Source organism: Typopeltis vanoorti, chromosome 6, assembly GCF_054136105.1.
Source record: "Typopeltis vanoorti isolate ZY-2024b chromosome 6, IOZ_Tvanoo_1.0, whole genome shotgun sequence".
NCBI lineage: Eukaryota > Metazoa > Arthropoda > Arachnida > Uropygi > Thelyphonidae > Typopeltis > Typopeltis vanoorti.
The window spans coordinates 54,708,428-54,729,515 of NC_143554.1; the positions used below are offsets into that span (position 1 = coordinate 54,708,428).

General features: G+C 34.0%; 1 protein-coding gene across 3 annotated transcripts in view; it reads right to left on the reverse strand.

Moving 5' to 3' along the window:
• The window catches only part of LOC150105461 (GTP-binding protein 10), a 210,743-nt gene that overhangs the window by 158,798 nt on the left and 30,857 nt on the right, over positions 1-21,088 (reverse strand). For all 3 annotated transcript variants that reach the window (XM_090394162.1, XM_090394160.1, XM_090394161.1), the window contains exons 3-4: positions 17,384-17,475; positions 1,870-2,014 (exon numbers count right to left, since the gene is read on the reverse strand). In XM_090394162.1, the coding sequence (XP_090250288.1) occupies positions 1,870-2,014; positions 17,384-17,475 (237 nt within the window). The remainder of the gene's footprint in view (positions 1-1,869; positions 2,015-17,383; positions 17,476-21,088) is intronic.

Here is a 21,088-nt window from a genome sequence, read left to right on the forward strand (position 1 = left end):
CATTGTCACTCTTACACTCACACCATTCCTCTCTTTATGATTTAGTTTCCTTGACTCTCTGTATTAGGTCTCATGCCAGTTATTAGTGTTTCTTGTCTCCCAATACCAAACACATTAGTATAGGCTGTCCCTCTTATACAAATCCAATCTTCCCTCAAACTCACGCCATATATCCAAAAATTCGCATCCATTCCTTCTATATAGCTTACGCATTGAATCGTTTGCCATCATAACCCTTTCTCTTAATTCATTTTTATCATAGCTATATTGCTTGGTAAGATCCCATTTACACCATATAATTGTAGCATTTTGAAGAGCTTTCCACTTTATTGTATGCGTTTTCCAGATCAACGGAACTTAAAAACAAATCCTTGTTATATTCCCAAGAGATCTCAATTATTTGTCTTAAAGTGAAAATCTAATCCTGACAACTTCTATTTGGCATGAATCTAGCTTGTTCTTCATTTCTTTCCACATTTTATTTAGTTGATTCTTAAGTATAGTTGAACAAATCTTACTAGGAATACTCAACAGGGAAATAATGCTATAATTCTCACTCCCACCAGATCTTCTGAATTAGCATTGCAGCCACTGTAAAACTTTTATACCTCCATATTTGAGCATTTCTGGTGAAATATCATTTGCTCTAGCTGCCTTTCCATATTATAAGCCATAAAAATCTTTTATGGCTTTTTCTACTTCAAATATTGATATGTATTCCTGATTGCATATCAATATTGCTGGGTGTTTTCTATCACCGTGCTCTCACTGCTTGTTGCATTTAGCAATCTTTCAAAGTATTTACTACTGACATATCTTTATCCTCAATTTTCATGTCACCTTTATCATCTCTGATTCATTTTTTTAAAGTACTCTTTCCTCCATTTCTAAACTTTTACAATAGCCTCCAGAATATAAATGAGACCGCCAGAGACTCACTGAGGGAGGCCACATATTACCGATATCAGCTGTCATACCTGTTCTTGAATTCATACACATTACCTGCACTCACTGCCTCCAATAACAGTCCATTCTAATCATGCACCACTCTATGAGAGAAAATTACGAAACAACTACTAATATAACCACACAAAAGAAGTTAAAGTGCATTTTAACAGTAACCTCAAAACTACCTCCCATTTTCGAAATGGGGTATTTTCCCAGTTTGACAAGTTCATAAGTTCACAAAATACTTCTTTAACACGTTCATTGCCAATCACACGATATCACGCGATGCGAGTTCTCACCAAACGGCCGATAACGCGTTATCGCGTGGACGTCGCTAACTAAATAAAAAAAATTTGGCCACCGCACGAAATTCCAATTTTCAGCTTGGCAATAAAAGTGTTAAAGAAAGCTGTCTTTCTTCTAAATATATAAATAGACTAATACTGGTACACATTAAATAATATGTTTACAGGTTATTAAAGAGAAAAATGTAGCTATCACACAAAATGTTCTTATATTAGATGGCTTGGTTATTAAAAAATTTAACAAAACACTATTCTTGTTGCAGATCTGCTCTTGCATTTTTGTTGTTCCCCTCAACTTCATGGTATTTAGCACTAGTATTTCTAATTTGGATGTTATATTTCTTCTAAATATTTGGATGATTTATTTCTATTCTTTGCTCAAGTCAAATCACTACTTAATTTTCTGATTCAAGCATTCACTGTTCTTGAAAAACTAAATGCTTCTAGCTGTAATCAAAACTTTCACTTGAAAAAAAAATAAAATAAAATAAAAATAATAATAAGAATCTTATTTTGAAGCTACATCTAAGTTTTCCAAAAGGTGTAGCAGAATAGTAGTTTAATTATTATGACAGTCTGAGAAAAGGTAATTGTTCTGTTAGGACAGAATACTTACCCAACAAATCCAACATCAGCAAGAAGCTTCAAGTCTAACGTAACAACCTGAGTTTGACCTTTCTGTCCCAAAAAATTATTATTTGGGCTGCCCCCTGGTCCTCCTCTAGCTATCAGAACTCTGTCTCCAACAACATTTAAATCTCCTTTAATAAAAGCAAAAATTAGGAATTTTTGTAATTACAATTTATAAATACAAATTACAAAAGTTATCAATAGAATTCCACCATAAGTATATGCACCTTTCTAATGAAAAAGTTAGAAAATCTTTATTTATTATTATTATTAACAGACCTCCAGGGAGTCAGGAACTCACTGAGGAAGGCCATAGTATTCGCATCAGCTCACACCTGTTCTTGAATTCATTCACGCTACCTGCACAGATAACATCCAACAGCAATCCATTCCAATCACGCACTACTCCATGAAAGAAAAATGTAGCCCTAACTCCCTTCTTGATAGCATTCATTATCAACTTCTACGGATGTACTGACATGCTTTACCCATTCTCTATAAAATGAAAAATTCTATCTACTAAAATTCTGTACAACCCTTTCAGAAGTTTGTAAGTCTCAATCATATCACCTCCTCTTTCTCCTGTTTGCTAGTGTCTGCAGCCTACAAATGCTCAATCTGTCTTCATAATCTGTATTCCACAATCCTGATATCATTTTTGACACTCTCTCCACTATATCTGAATCACCATGGAAACTGGACCTGAGTGCAATAGCCAAGTGGGGTTCTATCAAGGCCTTGTAAAGAGGTAAAATGACTTCCTTATCTTTATGTGTCAAGGTTCGTTTCAACATTGCCATGAGTCGTATTTACAATTTTTGCTATTATGATCCTTGAACTTCAACTTTCTGTCTACTAAAAATCTCCAAGATCCCAAGCCTAATCAGTTTCTGCAAGCATAATCCCACTAATATAATACCGCATCGGATATCTAATCAAGCGAAAGTGCACGACATTGCATTTACTGATGTTGAACTGACACCGATTTTCCCATGCCCACAATTCCATCCTATTCAAATCATTCCACAAGCACTGCATATCAGCAGCATTCCTGATTACCCTAGCTATCCTTGCATCACCAGCAAATAGTTGTATGTCAAAGTGAAATTCTCTGTCAACCCATTTCTGAATGTAAGCCCTAACCAACTTTTCCAAAATCTTCACTGCCACTCTTGAGAAACTAATTGGTCAATAATTGGATACACTGTTCTTTGTACTAACCTTGTGCAATGGGATTACCGTACATTCTTTCTACTCCAAGGGAATCTTCACTGTTCTAAGACTCATATTAAAGAGCCTGGTCAAAGGAATAGCCAATTCAGCTGAACACTCTTTCAACATCCGTGCTGATATCCCATCAGTTCTTATTGCAGAATTCTGATTCAGTTTGTGCAACAGCTCGTACTTCCTCCTCATCCACATGAGTTTCCTCACACAGCGAAGAGGTAGTAATGAGTTCAATGTTGCATATATACCAGGTTGATAGCTTATAGTAAAATGGCTGCTCATTAGTTGGGCAATCACTTCTGCATCAGTCACCCGCATACCATCTGCATTCAGTAGAGTTATTCTTTCAAATTCATTGTTACTTTTACTTGCAGCATAATGCTAGAATTCTTTTGGGTTGTCTTTAACTTGCAGAGTCAGTTTCTTTTCATGCTCAGACTTAGCTTTCTCTACAACACTTGAACTCTTCTGGCTTGCTGCTTATAATTATCATAACTGACATTCTTATGCACATCATCTTTTTTCTTATGAATCTCTTGCTTAATTAGATTATACATCCATTTTGCACTACTCTATTTATTCTTTGAACTTTAGGGTCACGTTCTGATATCACATCATTTAAGTGTTTTCTAAACACTTCCCATGCACTGTTGATATCCTTCCTATCCAGTAACTGATGCCATGGCACAGCATCCGGCATACTCTCAGGTGGTCATAATTTCCTGCTTTGCAGTTCAGCATATAACCTTTTCTGAATGGAACATTCATAAACTTAGCCACTTTCCAAGTGAGTGCCGCATGATCACTGTCACTAACTGGAGGCAGAATAGCTACGTCTTTAACTGAAACCCCATCTGACTCTATAATTAGATCTAATCTTCTTTGACCTCAAGTTCCTTCTGTCATAGCTTGAGGAAGATGTCTCGCAACAGCTCAATAAATTGAGTTTCATTCTTCTGTTGATATATTGGGTAGCTATGTGATTACATAGCTACCCAATCAATGTTTGGATAATAACAGTCCCCCATTATGATTACTCTTTTTGCACCCATCATATTTGTTTGTTGATGCATTTCTTTGTCACTAGCAACCGATCCACCAGGTCTGTAACAACACTCCACTGTGTATTTAATCTTGTTAGACTCCACCTCAAACTAGATGGCTTCAAACTCACTGCCACATGAAAAATTGTTACTAGTATTGCAGTAATAGGTCTTAACTCTAACTGGATTCAAGACATTTGATAACATTAGCAGTATGTCCCCTTCCTTATCCTCTCTATCCTTCTTAAAGATACTGTACTATTTGCACTCAATACCAGTTAGTACATCTGCTTCTGATGGCCAAGTCTGACTAATGCCTTTATATAGGCTTTTTTAAATGAAAACGAGTCAGGCAATCTCATACGAACACACACACATGCATCACTAGCAGAGTGATTTGGCCTGCAAAACAGACAAATCAGGTAAAGAACAAACAATTAATATAAATTAAGTGGATATGTAACAGCATTACCCTTTCAGAAAATGGGATCCAAACATGGTTTCAGAAGGGCCAAATGTAGAAATATTCAATCATGCTCTCAGGTTCCCTTCCCAAAACTACTGGCTATAACATTTGTCCAATGCTGTTTCCATCCCTGTTTCCAGAAAAAGAGAAACCATTCTTTTTTTTTTTTCCAGAAAAAGCCCATCTTCTGGCTTTTTACTTTTCCTTCATCCTTCACATTGATGATTCCAAGAATATTCTCTGAACACTCAATTTTCCCAATTTGTTTTTTTCATTAGAAAGAGATCATAAGAACTTCGCCCAATCTGGATAAAAAAAAGTCTCCATGGCATTTCTCTAAATGTTCTTAAGATATGTGGTTCACTGTGATTATGTCACCTTTTTATACTCTTCAGTTCTAGATTTTGCATTTGTATGACTGAAGCCACTTCACTATCAATTTTGTTTTCTCATTTTATTAATCTTTTTGCATGGTTTCTCTTTTTTATATATGTTTCCCCCCAGTTTTCCTGATATTTATAAATGAGGATGCATTAGGAAGTTCCTAGCTGCTTTGGCTAAAACTGTTAAGTGTAAATACAGTAAATATTTTTGTTTTAGAATATTTAAAAGTGTAAAATAACAGAAAGCACATTAAATGATAAAGAATACGGATATGCTCCCATCATTTAACTTTCATTTAAAATTGTTCTATCCATACCTATACAAAAATATACAATACAGACTGTGTCAACACTGCAATCACATTATTGAACAGAAAGGAAAAATTGAGTAAGAGGCCACTGTTATAGCATATACAGAATAATTTTGCTTGCAATGAGCTGCTTACTACATAACAAAGGTGAATTTACAATATAATTTTCATTAACTAAAGTAGAATATCCAGTTAAAAGCAACAAAAGTTTATATCAAAAAGAAACTTTCATTCAAAGGCAGACTACAAACTGCCATTGCTTCAGTGAGAACCTTTGCATTTTAATATGGATAAGCAAGCATTATATTTTGTCATTCCTTTTTTTTTTCTCCCCACCAAGAAACCTTTCTTTTTTTCTTACATTTTTTTTAAAATTTATTAACTCCAGATAAGGGTGCAGAAAACCTACAACACATCAGTGTCACATGAAAAATTAGCAAGGAACTCTTCAACAACTAGGAAACTGCAGTCAAGGAAATCACATAAAAGGATAAAAGGGACTGTTTTAGAAGAAAGAAGCAAATGGAATGAAAGAGAATGATAAGAAACAAACTGGTTTGATAAGTTTAAGGATGGACTTGTGAATAAATATTAACCATAAATCGTGCCTGTGTTCTTGCAAACAAAGAAAAGAAGAGAATGCTAGAAGCCAGTTCGGTTGAAGAGTGCCAATAAAATTTAACAACAGAAAATATAAAGTAGAAAATGTCTATGAAAGCTACTAGGCAACATGGTTAATCAATGACCCTTCTTCTAATAGAATTATTACTGTAAAAAATGGTCACTGATTAAGCAGACTGCCCTCTCTTGGATGGAATTAAGAACATCCCCAAACGCAATCAATCAATAAGCATATGAATTATGGGAATTAGTGATTAAGGAAATAACTGATGTGATTAATACTAACAGTAATCTTGTAACACCATCAATAAAAAAGCTTTTGCTCTAACACTGATATAACACTTTGATGCTTGCATTACAAGCCTTCACTCCTGATTCCATTCTATTTTTAAACTTGCATCTAATTCTATAAATCAACTACTCTAAGTAGAAATCTGACAATTATAAATTGGATAATATTTAACTAATATAGCTGATTAAGTAAAAATAAAGAGAAATTTGAGTGATTTTCTTAGTATAAAAATGTTTTCTGAAAACTAATACAAAAACATCAAGACTGAAATGAAAAAGAAAATAATTATATATCTTAAAGAACTCTAGAAAAAAGATTTAACAATATTCAGCATCTGTAATACAGTGAAATCTGCATAATCTGAATAGCTTAGTCAGATAGTGAAGTTTTCTACATAATGCAGGCCCCTAGAATAATGCTTTCCTGTGATATGATACATGCGTATGTGCTAAAGTTTCGTCATGTGTCAGATATGTGAGCTTCATCATCACAATACTAGTGCTCTTAGTCACATCATGAATTTATAATGCATACAGAAAAACAAAATTATTGAAGAAAAAAAGAAAAAATAATAACAATGCCTGAACTGCACTTTTGATTCCAATACGAAATATTACTTTCTTAAAATTAATACAGAATGTTACAACATCAAACAAATGCACATACTATGAAAACCAAGGCAAAAAATACATATCATTTCTATCCTTTTGCATTCAGCGAAGTAACAACAAAGCAAAGTTTGCACTATGAAATGGTAAGTTTCTTCACAATGCACAAACACAGTTATCATCACTACCAACTTATATTTTTGCACATTAAATGCAAATTGTGCAAGTTGACAAAAGATTATAAAATAAGAATAAACCAAATATGAGTGAATAACAGTTTTGTATGCATATTTGCATATTCATTTTAAGAGGCTAATATTTTGCATCACAAACAAAAGTACAATTCAGTGCGTCTTTCTTTTCGTTCCACCCCCCATCAATCATTTCACTTCTCTATATGCATTATATATTCTTATTAACAGATCCATTGGGTGTTCAAGGCTACAATGACAGAACTGCATGATTAAGTTTACATAATTATTAATCTCCTATCCACAATTTTTCTAAAAATTAGTCTATCACTTGGTAGCACCCCAATATTGCCATATCTAACATTTTGTACTTCTAAGGCTTCTGATTGCCCCTAGCTCTTGGTCATCCTCTGGGTCTCTTTCCTACCACCTGGGTCTCTTTCCAAACACCTGTTTTGCTAGCCTTTCCTCACCCATTCTATTTAATTGGTCATACACCTTAGATTAATTCTGTTGAATGCTAACAATGACAAGTTCCTTTATAATATTTTCATTTTTAATATGATTCTGCCAATGATGCCATTATTCACTCCCCTAATTTTCTTAGCGCCATCATATCTGTGATGGTGCTAAGAAAATCTTGGCACCATCACTTGATCTAAGATCTCTAGTCTTTGATCAAGTGCTTTATTCTAACCCAACTTTCAGATCCATAACTTAAAAAAAAGTTTGAAACACTTTTTTTTTTAAGTTATGATGATGCTAAGAAAATCTTGGCACCATCACTTGATCTAAGATCTCTAGTCTTTGATCAAGTGCTTTATTCTACTTTATTCTAACCCAACTCTCAGATCCATAACTTAAAAAAAAAGTTTGAAACACTGCCTTGTATAATGCTAATTAAGTGTATTGGCTAATTTCTTATTCCATATAAATTTATTCAGCTGGCTACCCACCATACCAGCTTTACTTATTCTGTTGTCAATTTCCAGATTTAACTTGCCATCTTCACTAAAAACTGTGGCCAAATAGCAGAAATATTTTATTGTTCTATAGGATCTCAATTCATAATGCAGTTGATGTGTTAAAGGTTTCTGCCTATTTTCATAGTTGTGATCTTTTTATTGCCAATTTTCATAACAAATTCTTACTGCTGTTATTCAATTTTGTTACAGAATCCTGGAGACTTGCATTAGCTGTGTTTAGATGCACATCATCATCTGCATAAAACAAAGAGCTATGATTGATAATCTCCAATTTTGATATTAGGTATAATGCCACTTTCTTTCAGAATGTGATTCATATAGACGAGGAATAGGAGTGGAGATAATGTGCATCCATATCTTACCTCTGATTTTACATCAAGCTATCTTCCTGTATTTCCTTCAATTCTAATTGCTGACTTACAATTTTCATATAGACTATGTATTACTCTGTATAATGTTTCATTTATCCCATATAACTGTAGTGTTTGAAAAGCTTTTCTCTGGGTATCTTGTCATAAGCCTTTTCAAGACATATAAAATTTAAGTACAGATCCTTGTCCCATGATTTCTCAACTGTTTGTCATAATGTGAAAATATTATCTCGACGACTTCTATTTGGCCTAAACCCAGCTTGTTTTTTCCCAAGTTTCTCTTCCAGAATCTTTCTCAACCTCTTTTCAAGTATGCTTACATAAATCTTTCCTGGAACCCTTAGTAGTGAAATTCCTCTGTAATTCTCACATTCTGCACTTCATTCCCTTTTTTTAGAGATGGGATCTATTAGAGCTCTACTCCAATCATCTGGAATTCAACCTTTTGACTGGCATTTCTGGATGAATATCATCTAGATATTCATCCAGAAATCTGGTTGCCATTCTGCATTTCAAGTTTTTGATAGCTCTTTCAAGGATTCCTCTTTGCATTTCTCTTAAAAATTTTCCAGTCTAGTTCTGTCACTGTTTGCTTTGTTTAACAGTCTTTCAGTGTAATACTCCAGACATCTAGGATATCCTTCTCTTCAGTTTTCTTGTCACGCTTAACATATTTGATTCCTTTTACAATACTTTTTTTGCCATTTCTAAGCTTTTTCAATAGCCTCCAGAACATTTTGCCACCTTCCCGATATTTATTTTCTATATACTTACCAAAACTTACCCATGACTTTTATTTAGCTATTTTTACAGATAATAAATTTATGCTTTCTTCTTTTCTAGAACTGATTCTTTAACTTCTTGTGTCCACCATATATTTTTCTATGCTTACAAAAACTCATCACATACCCTAGCTGAATCAATCAATATCTTCTTCAATTTTCCTGTGAAATTCCAAGGAGTCAATTTAGGGTTAAAGCCAAATAACTGGGAGGAGACCATTACATCATCTTTCAGAAATGCAGAGAACTGACTGGGCTTCTGACCTAATGTCCAATCCTCACCTTCACGTGTGGACCTTTAAAAAAACGTGAAAAAAAGCAACCACGTGCTACTTTTACATATCCAAAAATGATCGTAGCATTATTCATTTTTCTCTTATAAGTGGAGGAAAGATAATTTCCAACATTATTTACATACTTGGTATGTAAATAATGTCGGATTTCTCTGCATTTCTAAGGACATCTTACATGTGAGGCAGATCAAAGATGCTGAAGGAAGAGTATTATGGAGGGATGTGGACATAAGAAACAGATGGAGAATATACTTTGAGGGACTTTTGAATGAGGAAAATGCAAGGACTCACAGAGAAGATGGGCAGCCTTCTTAGGGGGATGGTGCAGAACATCAGTAGACTGGAGGTGACGGAAGCCATGAAGAGGATGAGGAATGGAAAATCGGTGGGCCCCAACAGGATTCCAGTGGAGGCATGGAAGGCACCGGAGGAAGAGGGAATTGACCTGCTGTGGGACTTGTTCATGAAAGTTTGCCAACAGGAAAATATACCTGAGGAATGGAGGGAGAGTACTCTTGTCCCCATCTACAAGGGTAAAGGGGATGCACAAGACTGTAAAAATTACAGAGGAATAAAGTTGATGTCCCACACAATGAAAATCCTAGAAAGGGTTCATGATGGAAGATTGAGAAAGGAGGTGGAGATTGCAAATGAACAATTTGGCTTCATGCCTGGTAGATCAACAACAGATGCTGCCTTTGGGTTATAGCAGATGATGGAAAAGTTTCGAGAGAAACAACAGGAGCTACATCTGGCATTTATTGATCTGGAGAAAGCATACAATAGAGTGCCAAGGCAAGAAGTCTGGAGGTGTCTGAGGGAGAAGAAGGTTCCGGAGAAATATGTCAGGTTGGTGTGGGAGATGTACAGAAATGTGAAGACAGGTGTTCGGATACAGGAGGCAAGGTTGAGATGGTTTGGTCATGTGATGAGGAGGGAGGACGAATATGTGGGAAGAAGGGTCATGCAGATGGATTTGCAAGGAAGGAGGAAGCGTGGACGGCCAAAGAGGAGATGGAGGGAGCTGGTAGAAGAGGACTTGAGGATGACGAACTTGGATGTGGTGACAGTCCAAGGCAGGAGGATGTGGAGGAGACTCATCATCAACAGTGACCCCACTTAAGTGGGAGAAACTGCAGAAGAAGAAGATTTGCATACTTGGCATCAAATAATATTTATTTCTCAAATAATAATACTTATCTGTTTTTGAAATACAGTACTACAGCTTTTTAAGAGCAATTTGCTTAACTATAGAAAAATAAATTATTAGAACGATTATCATAAATATATCTAATCTTAAATTTAGGCAATAAAAAAAGATGTGTAAGCTTCATTTTATTTTTCTGAAAGAAGTTAGAATTTTAATTTTCAATTTTATATAACCTCTATTAACTTTCGACATACTGAATTCCAGAGTAGTGTAGTCACTATAAACTACAAAAAAGTACTTCAGGACAATTTCAGAGGTATCTTAAAGAAACAAATGATATTTATTTGCTCAACTACATTTATACATTGCAGCAAAACATTACATATCCAGGTAAATTATGGCATAGGAATTCCAGTAGTAGTAGTAGTAAATATTCCTAACCAGCTAGCAGTAATATTATAGTAACATATTTGCACTACTCCAATGAATTACTATATTCCTAATCAATATAAGGAAAAGATGAAAACACATTTCACTTTTGAAGTCAGAAAAACTGCAAAATTCATTCTTTTTAAAAAATGTATATGCACTTATCTGTTAGTCAATAAACTTTTCAAACTAAATATAAGTTAATTACCTAAAGTGATTAACTTTTAAATCTCTACGTGACACACAATGGAACCTTTACATACAAGTATGGAAACTACAAATGCAGAAAAGTATAAGCATGTTTACAGAATACTTCCACCTACCATATAAAGGTAACTCGTAAACATGAATTATTACTCAGTTAGCTTCATAGGATGAAACCAAGATGATTAAATCAGCAGACCAAAAAAATTTAAGATGAAATTATTATAAATGCCTTGTAATGATATCTAGATTTTTGTTTTGTTTTTTTATAGAGAAAAAACAGTGTAAGGGCAGAAACTAAGCAGCATTCATTCTGTGAAGCAATTTTTAACTAGGATTATGTATAAACAATACTTATAAAACTTAATTTGGAACAAACAGCAGACTTTCTAAAACTTGGACATTGTGATTAAATGGTGACAAACAAATATCTTTCATGATTGTCTGGAATAAAGTTCTTTGTGATCAAAAAATGCCCCTTCAAGTAAATGTAATTATTAAAAAAAAATTAGAGATTACTTTCTCCTGTAAGATAAAATATTTATGTGATTACACAAATATTGTATCTGCTTGTATTGCTTTGTCACGCTTTTGTGTATATACCCATTGATGATCCCTTCTCCTTTTTATGATAAAAAATCACATATTACAGTATGGAAGTTTCTCTTATTTTTTTTCATTAAAACAACTATAATTATAAGAGAGGAAAATATATATATATATATATATATATATATATATATCGCAAAAAAAAAATGTTTTATTTTTAATTTCAGTAGTAATGAGATATAGCTACGAAACTGGATTATTGGTAGGACAATCAAATTGTTCACCCTACCTCCTTTTATCCATTATTAATAACAGAGAATACAGCTGAGATTACTACTCCATTTGACCATGAGAATATCCAGGTGTGAATTGTAGCTTAAAAATTTTAACTGTATTAAAAATACTGCATACTAACATTGAACATCTTACTTTATTGCAGAGTACTGCAGCAAAACAAAATTTAATTCTTAACGTTTTATTTTAAACAATCGTAAAATTCTGAGAATTTATTTTTTTTTTTTGAGAGCACGATTAAAAATAATCTAATTGCGTATTAGAAAATTATATTTTTGTGAACACAAAAACTGCAATACAAGGAAATTATTTGAATATGTGCATGCAACAAGCACAAATTTAAGTAGCAGCTGCTGTGCATTGGCAATACATGCTAATACTGAAACCTCAAAAGCAAATTGCAGTATAAGTAATACCAATGGCCAGAGACATGTTAACTAAAACTCTTGCCAATAAATAAAAGTGAAGTACAGTGTGCACTGCTTAATTAATATTAAAACAATTGTAAGAAATGGGTATCGACAATTCAGTGTTAAGAGAAAAATCATGTATCAGCAGATGTACCAGACAGTCCCGACCAGCTGCATTCTGCCATTGAACACACTGTGCAAAGGATGCAGTTTGTGTCATACCAGGAAGAGCAGCACATTGAACAGTACAATCTGTGAATACATAATGGAAGTGAATAAAAATGTGTTATTTATGCTTGTGTTGCTTTTCTTCTCTCTCTCTCTCACACACACACACACAAATTACTACATCTACATTCAGTACATCATACAGTACCCTTAGTGGTGAATTTTGGAACTACTTTGTTTTCTCAGATATTGCTTCTGCATGAATCACTGGGTGATGCTCAACAAGGCCTTAAACATAGATACTTTAATTTTGATCATCCTATATTTCATCAGATAGTTAAACACACTGCCCTCTGCATTCGTGTTCTTCTACCGAACTTCTGACTTGCTTTTGGATTTAATAGTTCTGTTGTTATTAGCAATTCCTCTATTAATGCCACACACCCCATTCTGCTCCCTCTGCCCCCCCCCCCTAAAAATATTATATCCCTTTATCATCCTCCAGCAACCAAGTCTTGATAATGCCTATAACTTTTGTCCAAGATGTTGAAAGTTTTGCAACGAGTTGCCCTGGTGTAGTACCACCTTAACCCAGTCCTGAAGATACTTTCAGGCGCAAACTTTGTTTGCTCACACTTGGATAAAGGATTAAACTAAATTTATTATATTTTGTCCAAGATGGACTACCATATATCAAAAACTCCTATCCATTATTCTGGATACTTCCCTTCCCATTTAGCCAACAACCTCCATCACATATTGTGTTGACTATCCCATTCAGAGCCTGAGGAGCTACATTCAAAAGAACTTAATCAATCTTACTTCCACTTACCTGAAGGATGGCAACACATACACACAATATATCCTTCTAAAAAATCTAGTTTCTCTGTCTCACCGAACAACACTTTCTCCATAAACATAACTCAAAAATCTAATCAAATGCAAACCATTAGCATTATAAGTCATTTTGTGCACTGACCTCACTCCACACACACACACACATCCACCACACTTTTCTTGCTGCATAAACCTACACACCGACTCATTTGCAATCACAGCCCTTCTTCTCTCCTTGCTCTATCATAGCGTAGCAGAAGACAGTCAATACTCTCTCACTTCTTATTCCCTTATACTACCAACTCTTTCATATCTTCTTGCATATCACAATTGTTACCTGTCAGATCACTTGCACCTACCAAAATAATCATCTTTCACTTTCTCTCCTACATGTGCATTCTCCTACATGTTTAGCACCATATTTCCCCTATTGGTCATTTTTGTAACTGATTTTTTTTATTATTATCAAAATCTCTTTCCTATGATCTGATTAGGGTACTCACCAAGTCTGAGGGTATTTCAACTACTGGCTCTCTACAGATTGCTCTAAATAGGATAACTTTAATTTGAAAACACTCTGTGTATCTCTCTCTCTCTCTCTCTCTCTCTCTCTCTCTGCAGCATTTTAACAGACGATGATGCAGAGAAAGTGAAAGATGCATCATCTTAACAGACTTGCTAACATCCTTAATCTTTGCTGCAGGGAAACACATTCATGCTCTCCTCAGGCACTCCTCTTATCATCAATCTTATCCTTTCACTTTTACACTCCACTTTCTCTTCCCTTGCACCTCTCCCTTCTTTTGCTTCTCTGCAAATGATGTGAATCCAAAAACCTCTGTAACTAGTATCAATGACATATTAAAGAAGGATGACTTATCAGATACAAAGAATCTGATGTAGTCCTGGTGTTCCCAGATTTTAATTCCAACAGAACAGCTTGTCCATCAAAATAAAGTCAACAGGAACAAGGTACTCCATAAACACAATGACAAATGTAGAAAAAGATATCTAATTGTACACAGATGAAACAAGCAAATTATGTTTTGAAGTTGCCTAAATTATATATGGAGAAAATTTCTTTCTATGAGCATATCTATACATTCTGCAGTTCTTTGCAGCACAACAGGGACGTCTTCATCACTAGAACTAATAATACTACCTATCTGATGAATACTACAAAAGTATAATCGAACTCAATATTTTACTAAAGGATAGATCTACTTATAGTGTAATCAGTAGACATCCAGCTAAAGCCAATTTAAACCAATAAAATAAATTACTGAAGGTAGTACAGCCTTGGGATAAGATCACTTCTCAAAATAAGCCATACAAACAAATTGAGAGAACAGCTATGAACAGTCCTATCTCACTAGCCTTGGTACACTATTATGGAATTTCAGGAAAGTTAACTTTTAAGTACTATTTTTTTTTTCAACCTGATATTTAGCTTTATTTCATAAATTATATCTTTGCAGTATGGTTGCACTCAGAGACATAAGATTCTGCTGAGAGATTTGCTATTGAACATGAATCTAACAACCCTCACTTTTTGGACACTGATAATCTGCATATCGTCAGGCAATATTCAATTTTCTGCTTATCAAAGACCATCCTTTACTTGCAGTACAGCCTTCGTACTGTACTGTGCAAGTATTATCATAGAAAAAAAGTATTATCTTTTATAATCTTATATAACTCTTATATAATATGCTACTATTCAATGGAATAATTAAAATAATCTCTATATCTGCTAATGGATATAACCAGGCTTCCATCAAAAAACCTACCGATAAATATAAACCCTTAATCAGACTGCAATCAGATGTTTAAAAAGTTTACATGTCATATAACTTCAAGGAACACACAATGAACAGCAAAAGTTCCTTACAAGTTTTATCTATGCATCACCTTCGAACATTTTGGAAAACGTCCTGTTTTCAACAATCTACCAGGGATAAATTACATCCTCTCTCTTCTTGCTCAGTGATCGTTAAGTACCTTGTTTCTGTCAATTGGTTATTTCCAACAAAAAGAATTCTGCTGAGATCAGAAAGGAATATAGGACAATGTCAAATTCTTAGAATCTGATAAATTTGGGCCTTGTTTACCAAGCTAATGACACCAGCCAAAGAGTTCTTGGATTTAAGCCAAGATTCTGCACTCAAATAATCAAAAAATATATTTGATTATTTGTTCTTAGAAATATGCAACTCAACAACACCATCTGAATCTCAATAGCTCCGAATCATGATTTTTTTTAATGCTTTATGTAATTCTGTATTGAATAATATTAACTATTATTTTCTCTGAACTCTAATAATGTGCATTCTCCTATATGTTTAGCACCATATTTCCCTTATTGGTCATTTTTTAACTGATTTTTTTTTTAATGTCAAAATCTCTTTCCTATGATCTGATTAGGGTATTCACGAAGTCTGAGGGTATTTCATCTACTGGCTCTCTACAGACTGCTCTAAAAAGGGGAACTTTAATTTGAAAACACTCTGTATATATATTAGATTTGCTAAAATAATTTTGCATCACCACATATATACAAAGAGTAAGCTAAAGAGTAAGCGTTCTAGTATTTTTAATTTGTAGTCTGAATTTTTAATCAGATAGCAGGAAGTTGAGAAGAAAGCCATGAGTGCAAATGAATTAATGTATACAGGTTGTACAGAAGGTAGAGTATGCAAGTTGTACATACATGAAGTGAATATGATAAATGAAAGGACTATTATAAGCCTTGCAACTTGAATGAATTTGATACTTAGGGTCTGGAAAAAATGCTGTTTCCCTATTTTACACTTCTAGTGTAAAATAGAAAAAACTAAAACTTGTGGGGAGGATTCATGTTAATAAATGAATGAGTGCGTGTGGGTGTGAGGGGACCACTGAGGCAAGTAAGCATGAGAACAATAAAAAAAATACCAAATATAGTTCCACAGGTAATGAACTGGAATAGAACAGTCAATAAAAAAAAGGTGGAGTAAGGGCTGTTGTGAGCCCAAAGGTCTAGTACACTTTATGTATGCTAATATCAAAAGCATCTAGAACAAGAGGGAGGTTTTGGCATTGGCTAGTTTCTCTTGATCAAAAGTTATTGCAATTAGCAAAATATGGCTAACATGAGATGATACATCATTAAGACAGAATGTGAGAGGTAGAATATTTTCAGGGAAGATGGGATTAAACAAGATGGGAGAAGGATATTACTGATGAAGCGGATGAATTGCAGCAAAAAAAATTTAGTTCAGGACGAGGTTAGAGAAGTGGAAAGCTAGGCATATGAAGCTATCTGAAGTGAGATAGCTTCATGTGGATGCATGAAAGTCAAAGGGTGATGTGGATGTAAACATCCACATCACCCTTTGCATCCTCTTATCTCTTGAAAAAGCATGAGGTTCTAAAAAAAAAAAATTATATAATCAATAAGATAAATTTAATTCATCCAAGTGAAGACAGTAAAAAAAAAAAAAAAATGCATATATAATTTCATATTATATACACATATTTGTATATACAAACATCTTTTATCCTCTCCAGAGCTATGCAACAAACTATAATAGATAACAGGACTCATGATAAGCACTGCCAAAATGGCAAAGAAACTTCAAACAAACACTTATTATCAAACAAACTTTTTATCAAATCGCTAGGCAAATATCAAGTATGTTTTATAGAAAAAAAATCAAAACTATTAACCACAGAGACCATAGATGCTTTAATGTAAAGTTACTAATTAAAGCAAAGAAGACTTTCATTGGAAAGCAGCCTACTCCAGTGAGTTATTTTGTCTCCACTATTTTAATGACAAGAAAATGTACAACTGAAATAGTAAGTTCATATTACAAAATATATTTAACTAATCAAAATACAAACCTAACACTTTGGCATGTTCATTAATTACAGTGACACCTACAGGGCAGAGAATAGTAAAATCATTTCCAGGTTCTCCCAAAATTCTGAATTTTCTGAAATACATAATAAATTAAAGAGTTTTAGATGTTATAAATAGAATTATGTATTATTCTTCAAGAATACAAGTCCCTAATTATCTGAATGCAGCAGGAAATCAATGTTAAGTTGCATAACTGAAGGTATAGAAAAATTATGAGGTACTGAAAGTCAGCTGACATACTAATCCATTCAAGGAAGGTTGGATAATTAAGGTATCACTTAGCACTTACTTCAAAGAGCAACAGTTCATGTCTGATAGAGCTTTCCCATGTCTAAGAAGAGTTTTTCCACCAGTTAGACATGAAATTCTAAATAGCAATACCACAGAATAACTATGTAAACATGAAGATAAAATAATGTTATTTATCAATCTGCATTTTTTTTTTTTTTAACCAGGGTTCACAAACATCCAGAAATATCATCATTAGCAACAAAGGATGTACAAGATTACTATGATACTTTGTATCTATAAATTTCCTCCAAATTCGTCTATCTGTCAGAATTCAATATTGCCAGATCTTATATTTCGGTCTGCTAAAGCATTTCTGAAAAAGAGATCAAGCTTGCAAAATATAAGTAGTTATCCGAAGAATGCAATGAAACTGAATGCATAAGAATAGCCATACAACAGTATACCAAATAATTAAGAAATTTACAAAGTCTTTTGTTTATAAGAGATGGATAATTGAGGTTGAGGATGGAAGAAATATTACTGATCATGAAAAATTATTGGAAAGATAGTATGATTGTTCAAGTAAACTATTCAAATATGATGACAGCTAGGACCAACAAAATTTAGAGGAAATTGTCTCAATGATAACAGAGAACAGTGATTTTTATGGTATCAAGACATTGAAGGTCACACGGCACCAGGACACAGATTACAATAGTACATATGGTAAATGGTTAGTAGGAAAATCACAAGCATCCATGCCCTTGGTGGGATGCAGATATGGTAACCACTCAGCTAACCAGGCTGTCCCTATACTTAGAGACGAAGTAGAAAGAGCCATCTTAACATCAAAAATAGCAGGAACTGACAATATCCCATCAGAACTACTTAAAGTGGGGGGGGGGGGGATCTAGTGTTAGTGCACTTCACAACCTATGCCAGAAGATGTGGAATACTGAGATTAGACTATAAGATCAGTATATAATTATTCTTATTCCCATTCCAAAAAAGAAGACAGCAAAAAGTGCAATAATTTTGGGACAATTAGCCCCATTAGCAACCGAAGCAAAATATTTTTGGATATCTTACTCTTATGTACTGAAGCAAAAGTGGAATCCGATTTTTCAGACTTCCAGGATGGATTTAGAAAAGAACATGAGTAAAACTGACCATATCTATTTAAGGTCTGATGCTGTGGCAGAAACAGGGAAAAATGTCTACTACTTAAGCATAGAAACAACAGCCTTAAAAAACTAAAAGCAAACAAAGTTTACATGTGAAGTAACTTCATGAATGGGCTTACTTGTATATAGAGGCTAATGACTTCACATCAATTGCCTCAGTATCCCATAATGCAATGCACATATCATTATGGACATGTATAATACTATACATTATGGGGAAGGGCCACCACCAGATTCAGAAGTGATACCAAGTTTGAAGTAATGCTTTACTTCAACACTTGGATAAAGGATGAAACCAAGAATATAATTTCTTGGTTATACTATAAATTAAAGATGCCAAGTGGAAAAAACTTTCAACATCTATCTCTAATCCAGAATATTTTAGTAATAAGGTATGACACGTTTTGACTACTTGTATATGGAAATATGCATTACTTCAACCTTGGTATCTCTTCAGGGTCTGGCTCCCACTGATGAGACCCCAATAAAGGTTGAAACCAGCCTGGGTAACGGCCCCTTCGCATAATGCATAACATTATACATGTCTGTAAGGATGGGCGTGTCGCATTATGGAATACTAAGGCAATTAATGTGAAGATCATTAGCCTCTGTATACAAGTAGCCCAGTTGTAAAGTTACTTCACGTACAAACTTTGTTTGCTTACACTTGGATAAAGGATGAAACCAAGAATATGATTTCTTTTCATCTTTAATTTATTGAAATGAGGTACTATAGACGATTCTCCTAAAAATACCATATACTGATCACATCACAAATTCTGAAGTAAGACAAAGAATCGGTTCTTTCGCCAGTCCAAGGGATAACATCATAACTAATGTTCAAAGGTAACAACTCATCTGTTTTGTTCATATCAGCAAATCTAATGGTCTCCCCATGCAAGTTTTTTAAGGACTTATACCAGGAGCTTGAAAAATAGCAGATTTAGAATGAACAATATAAAATATTGGAGAAATACTTCACTTATAGAGCTGAAAGCAAGTATCAATCAAGGAACTGAGTGGAAGATTTCTGTGAGGAATATTTCCAGATTACTCGATGGTCCTTTGTGGACTACTGGAAGAAGGCACTTATAATTGCATCAAAACCAGATCTAGGTCTTCCTCTGGGTAGTATTCCTGCCATGTTCTAGCAGCAAATTGCTTTGCTAATCTTTCCTCTCCTTTGCTAATCTTTCGTTTAAGTGAACCTAACATCAGCTCTACTCACACATTCCTGAATGTCAATGTTGTCAAGTTCCTTCTTAATACCCTTGTAAAAATAGTCATATAATTTATAATTATGAATCTTTTTACAATTGTTTATTTATGCTAGCATTTCATTAGTTTTGGTTTCGTAACCAGATATAACCAGCACTTGCAACATGTCCAATATTGATATTTATGTTAAAATGAAATGCAAAATATCTGAGACTGATGTAGTTACTAGATTCTGATAGATGTAATAATTTCAATGTTCTTTATTGTAATTCATAATTGTTAAGTGTTGTAACATCTGTTGTTCATTGCAAGACATTTTTTTTTCGCCAGTGATGATTATGTCAGCTGTTACTAGCTTCTCGAATGCCACTTAGTGAAAGAAGGCTCACTAAGGAGATTGATGGGTGACTGACAGAGAAAGAGTGTGTTTGGTACCACGGTAATGGAGGAAAACAAGAAGATAAAGAATGGAAGTCTGAAAACGCAGACCAGAGAATTTTGTTTTAGGAGGGTTTTAAGAACATCTGACAGTCGGAATATATTAATAGAGGATTATGAAAATGGAATTGCAGGAAGGAAAATTGAGACTGTTAATATGTGAATAGTAAATAAACATTCTTATTTCAACATTCGAAGCAGCACTATATGAAAAAGTGTTGTCTTCTGTCTCATAGATGTCAGTGATAGCAATTATTTTATTGAAACTGATGGAATTAGTGAAATGACGGTTTATTTATTTTCAGTTACAATCTAGAAATTAGTGAACAAAGAAAAAAACAACAACTAAACCAATACTATACTGACATCGGAGTGAGTTCGGGATATCTCTCAGATACAATTTACTATCCAATATCACTTTCACATTCGACTCTTATCATTCTCATCATTGGACTCGAGTAACATTCGCTGAATCTCTTCAACATTTGATGGATTATCCAATCGATAAATTTTTCCAACCATTTTCAATGGTAAATAAAAAAAAAAAAAAAAAAAAAAAACTAAACCAATACTATACCGACATCGGAGTTTGCGGTATCTCTCAAATACAATTTA